Source organism: Myotis davidii, unplaced genomic scaffold (genome assembly GCF_000327345.1).
Source record: "Myotis davidii unplaced genomic scaffold, ASM32734v1 scaffold339, whole genome shotgun sequence".
NCBI classification, from domain to species: Eukaryota; Metazoa; Chordata; class Mammalia; order Chiroptera; family Vespertilionidae; genus Myotis; species Myotis davidii.
Window position 1 is genome coordinate 1966013 of NW_006290778.1, and position 5867 is coordinate 1971879.

The 5867-nt window shown below is 43.7% G+C and overlaps 1 protein-coding gene across 1 annotated transcript in view; it reads right to left on the reverse strand.

Annotated features, from left to right (window-relative positions):
• The window catches only part of DNAH6 (dynein, axonemal, heavy chain 6), a 219792-nt gene that overhangs the window by 53285 nt on the left and 160640 nt on the right, over window positions 1–5867 (reverse strand). Inside the window, 3 exon segments of the mRNA XM_015564106.1 lie at window positions 778–958; window positions 2143–2210; window positions 4032–4196. Coding sequence (XP_015419592.1) covers window positions 778–958; window positions 2143–2210; window positions 4032–4196 — 414 coding nt within the window.

The following is a 5867-nucleotide window of genomic DNA, read 5'->3' on the forward strand; positions in this document are numbered from 1 at the left end:
GGAGTAAGAGATCAACCAAAGGACTTGTATGCATGCATATAAGCATAACCAATGGACATAAGACACTGGGGGATAGGGGAGGCTAGGGGACTGTCTAGGGCAGGGGGAAAAATGGACACATATGTAATACCCTTTGTAATAAAAAAAAGCTTTTAAAATTATGATTTGAATCTGAGAAATAATTCAGTGCAAGATATACATGTAATGTAAAACTTCCTCGTACTATTAATACATGTTTACTGAGCGCCATACACCTCCAAGGCACTACGCTTAGCCCTTGGAGAAAGAATATCAAGATGAACTGTTCAGATTCTTATTACATAGAAATGAACCACCAACAAAAGAGATAAGACATATGATAGATACCTGTGGCATAAGGTAAACAGGGACAAGTACTGTAATAGAGGGGCAGATAAGAGGCAATAGGTGTTCTAGGGAGGGAGAGACTAATTCCAGCTGGGAGTACTGGAAGACTTCCCAGAGGGGCGACATTAATGCGAATATATAACTGTGTTATTCCTTTCAACTTATATTTTGTTCCAGTTCTTTACATTACATGTTTTATTTTAAAAAAATGCGGACAAAAGGAGCCATTGACTATAATTGATCCTCTCTTCCTTTGGTTGGTGCCAGACAAGTATACTCGTAAGTGAGCCCTGGAAGCCCAGATGTGCATGGCATTGTTGCTGTGCAAGGCTTTGCAGGAACTCTCAAAGGCTGTAGCTATAACTTCTGGAGCCACACACTTTTTATAAATACTAAAAAGATCTTACTTGCCTTTGAATCCTGGAGTGTCTCAATAAGTTCCTCATTGTCCAGAATATTACCTTCAGACGTAAAGAGCATTTTCAAGATTTTATCTTCAATCGTTTTTAGCTGGTTTTTATCAGTGTTGATCCTCACAATGAGCTTGATTCTTTGTTCTTCCAACTCGGGTTTCTCAAGTCGCACCACGTCACTAGAACCAAAGTTTGAATACTATGTTATGGCTTTGTCAGAGCACAAAAGTAAGTTGCTCCTTGTTTATTTGTTATGCACATGCTGAATTCAGAAACTTAAAAAATTATTACACGAAGACCATAAGATATCATCACTGCAAATCCACTTGTTTATAGAATTTTTTCAGAAGAGTATAAAGTGCAGCCCGGGGATTCAACACCCCAGGACTGAGCCTCAACATTCCCCTGCTCTTGTGGGCACTTCTGCCTCTCAGCCCAGGCAGTCTCACATGCGACAGCTGAGCGACACAGCTGAGCTCAGCTCCTCATGGGACTGAGCTGGTGTGCAAAATATTCAGCCACGTCCTTAGAACATGGCCATGAACTGTGGTGAGATACCCTTTGTCTGGAAAGGGTATCTAGCAGAATTCAAGCAAGTTAGTAGCTGGCAGATCCTTTGTCTGGAAAGGGGTGAGCCTAGCAGAATTCAAGCAAGTTAGTAGCTGGCAGAATAGATTCCTAAAGTAAACAAGGAAAATGAGACTTAAATTCATTTTTGATAACGGGAGAATATCAGGATAATCTTGACTCGAATATAAAGGATTATATTTATTTTGAATATGGGTCTAAATTATATTTTCCTTTAAAGTTAATCAATATACACACATAGTTTTTAACTAACATCAATGTTGTTATTTTAATAAGTATTTAAAATATTTTGCCTTCTAAACTTCTTGGCTAATTCCGATGGTTAATATAAATAATCCATAATCTCATTTTTGGGGAATGGAGATTTAATCACATACAAAGTATACCAAGGGAAGGCATATTTTTTTTAGGTAGACAATTGTAGATAAAAATAAATGCACTAAGAAAATAACTAGAGTTAAGAGAGACAGGAGAAATATATTTGAGAGCAGTAGTGCCTTTTCAGTGTGGAGTAATGAGTCTCTAGAAACCATCGGACGACTGACTTCATTTACTTGCCCAAGATCGGAGTCCCAGTGAAGGGGAAGAGCAAGGCGGGGTTGCAGGCCTGGCCCAAACCATGGCCAAGAATGAAGAGAGGAAAAGAACTTGGCCATTTACTGTTATCTTTGTGGTTGAGGGTTTATGAGTGATGTTTTCTTTTAATACATTAAAATTTTCTTTTGTGAAAATTTCTAAACAAAATATTAGGAACTCCCCCTCCCCCTTTTATTACCTTAACAACTGGTCCTCCAGACCTGATTTGGTCACAGTGAAATTGATGATGGTAACTTTAATGCACACCTAGAAAAGGAGCATGGAGTCCATTCAAATGCTTAAGTTCATACTGAGCAAACGAGAAGTGCACTCTTCATTAGAACATGGCTCTCCATTACCCACTGAACATACGCGTCCACCTGCACACACACCAAACATCCTGTCTTATAAAATCTTCTTATGATTCTCCCTGCCAGTATGAGTGACAGTCTAGTTCCTCACATGCCACAGTTATAGGTGAACCAGCAAAGGGTTAAAAAGAAGCAGGGTTACAGAATCAATTGCTCGGGGTCAGATTCCACGTGCACCCTTTAGTACATGTGTGAGCCATTCACTCACACTGAGCTTTCAGTTCCTGATATTTGAAAATTGGGATGATACCAACTCATGAGGTATATGTGGGGACCAATTGAGGTAGTAAAATCCCTTAGTTACAGTAACTTGCACATAGTTTGTCCTAGTTAAAGAGAAGATACTATTGATAATAAATCGAGCTTTACATATTTTCTCATAACATTTTAATAAAAATTGTTATAATATTCTGACATTATTTAAATAAGTCAACAAGTGTTAACTTATTTAAATAATGTCATCAGAATATTATAGCAATAAATGTAATGAGAGTAGGTGTTTGCATGTAATGTATTTTACATGTTATTCTTATTTAATCTGCATAACAAATTCTTGAGGTAGGCATTGTCTCTACCTTATAGTGGATGGACTTGAACACCCAAGAAACAGACTAATTCCCCCACAGTCACCGAGCTGGGTTTGGGTATGCAATGCTCCCTCTCAAAAGTTAAATAAGTAAGAAATTGAAGGTTGTCAGTTGATCACTTTTCTAAATTCTAAAATGGCACTTCAGTCATGCACTCTGGCAGGGGTTGACACAGAAAACCTTGACCTAGGTTTTTAATGGCATTTCCCTTATCTTAGTGTGTGTGTGTGTGTGTGTGTGTTGAGTAGTAAAGTCCCTTCCTTAACTGTCCCAGCCCCATTAGAGAAGCGGAGACCTGCTGGGATGGAAGGCCCTGCTGAGCGTGCAGCTGTGCCGGGAGCTCTGGCAGCAGAGTTGGGCAGTGGTGGAAGGGGTAGGGTCAGGGCGTGAAGAGCTCCTCAGAGCCCCTTCTAGGAAGGAAGAGAGGAGTCCCCGCTGTCTTTATTGCTGTGGCGACTGCTGTGGGCCCTGCAGCACAAGAGTAGAGGTTCTGGATCCTACTGTGGCGCGGGGACATGTGATGGAAGAGGGGTTCACACAGCTCCCTCAACTAGTCTAAGAGCATGAGGAAGGGGACAAGATGACTCCTCGCCCAGGACCCCAAGTACAGACATTGGAATCATGATTCTCTGATGTTGCTGGTCAGCAGAGTTTTCCTTGTTTGGGGCTATATGCCGTGGGTGTCTGCACACTTAACTATGGACAGCGCCCCTTCCATAAACTCTCAACTAAACTCTGAGTCATGTATCAGCCACAATAAGAGGGCATAGATGGCCTTGTGCCGAAGGAGGGAGAGGAATGATTACAGGGGGTGGTGCCCTGTGATGTGAGGAGCAGCTATGGACCATGAGGGAGATGGTGAGAGGGCTGAAGAGATGCGCAGTGGCCTGGGGACCAAGTGGGGAGGATTGGAGTCCCACCTACAAGGCCAGTAGAAGGGTGACTGGACTCAGAATCAGGACTCAGAAGAGAAGCAAGAGTGGAGGGTGATGGAAGGAAGCGGGGCTTGGAGAGGGGACAGGGAGCTGGGGAAGACTCAGTCCCTTCAGGTGGGGATCCACCACATGTCAGAGACCTGTCACACCTTAGTAATCCATTCAGGCTAGGAATTCCAGACCCACAGCTCATACCTCAGGCAGGTAGTGGGGATTTGGCAATTTGGTTGTCATATAAAACCTAAAGTTTTTGTCATAGTCAATATCTGAGTCTCCAAGGTGAATGAGCAGTCGTCCACCACTCATGAAGATCTGTTTCAAAAGAATGGGTTCTAGAGCTGGATCCAAGGTTTCTTTAAGCTTAAAAATTAAAACAAAAATACAGAAAAAGTTAAGTGAAACATTAGTTAATGGGTAACATTAGTCTCCACGGAGAGTTGGCAAGGTTTCCTGCTTCAACACTGAACCTGGTGCTCGTCCCTCATCCCAGCCAGCTGCTCAAATCCAGCCACCCGCCCCCTCCTTACATGCCCTTGGATGCCCCAAGGCCCCCCACCCTCCACCCTCCACCCCCGCACTCCAGTTCTGTGCAGCCTGAACTACCACCAGGACTCCCAGGCTGCTATTAACCGCCACATCAACCTGGAGCTCCAGGCTTCCTACGTTTTACTACTTTGACAGCCGTGATCTGGCTTTGAAGAACTTTGCTAAATCTTTTCTTCACCAAGCTATGAAGAGAGGGAGCATGCTGAGAAACCAATGAAGCTGCAGAACCAACCAGGTGGCCGAATCTTCCTTCAGGATGTCAAGAAACCAAACCTGACGACTGGGAGAAGGGGCTGAGCGCACTGGACTGTGCATTACACTTGGGAGAAAAGTGTGGATCAGTCACTACTGGACTTGCACAAACTGGCCAGTGGCAGAAATGAGCCCCATTTGTGTGACTTCATTGAGACTCATGATCTGAGTGAGCAGGTGAAATCCATCAAAGAATTGGGTGGCCTCATAACCAACTTGTGCAAGAGATGGGTCCCCAGAATCTCTTTGACAGCACAGCCTGGGAGACAGTGATGAGAGCTAAGCCTTACGCTGCTACCCAGAGCCACGGGGTGACCATCCTGGTCAGCAGAAGGTGCCTGTTGGAGTTACCTTTACCTTTTAGGTAACTTGTACCAAATCACCCACTTATGTCCTTTCATTTGCACCATTTCTTCCAATAAAGTAATTTGGCACCTCAGCCTCCTACCCCCCAACGGATGACACACATGGATGACATCAACTTCTCCAAATTCCTTAGGCCTCAACATTTACTTTGAACAAGCAGTCTTCTAGTGATCATATGGATATATCACACTATCTGCTCACTACCTCTAACTGTCCATTTTCCAGTGATTGCTTTATCAGTAGTCTCAGTGGGCGGCAAACTTTGGCTCACAAGCCACAAGTGGCTCTTTGGCCCCTTGAGTGTGGCTCTTCCACAAAATACCACGTGTGGGTGTGCATGTACAGTGTGATTGAAACTTCGTGGCCCATGCGCAGAAGTCGGTTTCCGGCCTAGGCGAGTCTATTTTGAAAAAGTACTGTTGATATTTGGCTCCGTTGACTAATGAGTTTGCCAACCACTGGTCTAGGGAAATAAGAGCACGTGAGGGCAACATATTGCTCATCCCCAGGAGGAAGAAGCTGAGAAAGGTGAGTCCCTGCAGGTTGGTGCTCCAAGAGGCCCCAGACACAAAGTTCCTGTCCACTTTCACAGCTGTTCCCAGTCATGAGTGGCCAGTCCACAGCTTGCTGTCCAAATCTGGCCTCTGCGGCCTGTTTCTGTAAAGCCCTGGAGCTAAGAATGGCGTTTACCCTTTTAAAAGGTGGTAAAAAGAAACAAACAAAGCCTCCAAACCAAAGCAAAACAAAGAAGAATATTTGTTCAGAGAATGTTTGTTCAGAGACTGCATGTGGCCTGAAAACAAAAATATCTGGCTCTTTACAGAAAAACTTTGTGGACCTCTCTTATATAAGACAGTTATCCCGCCC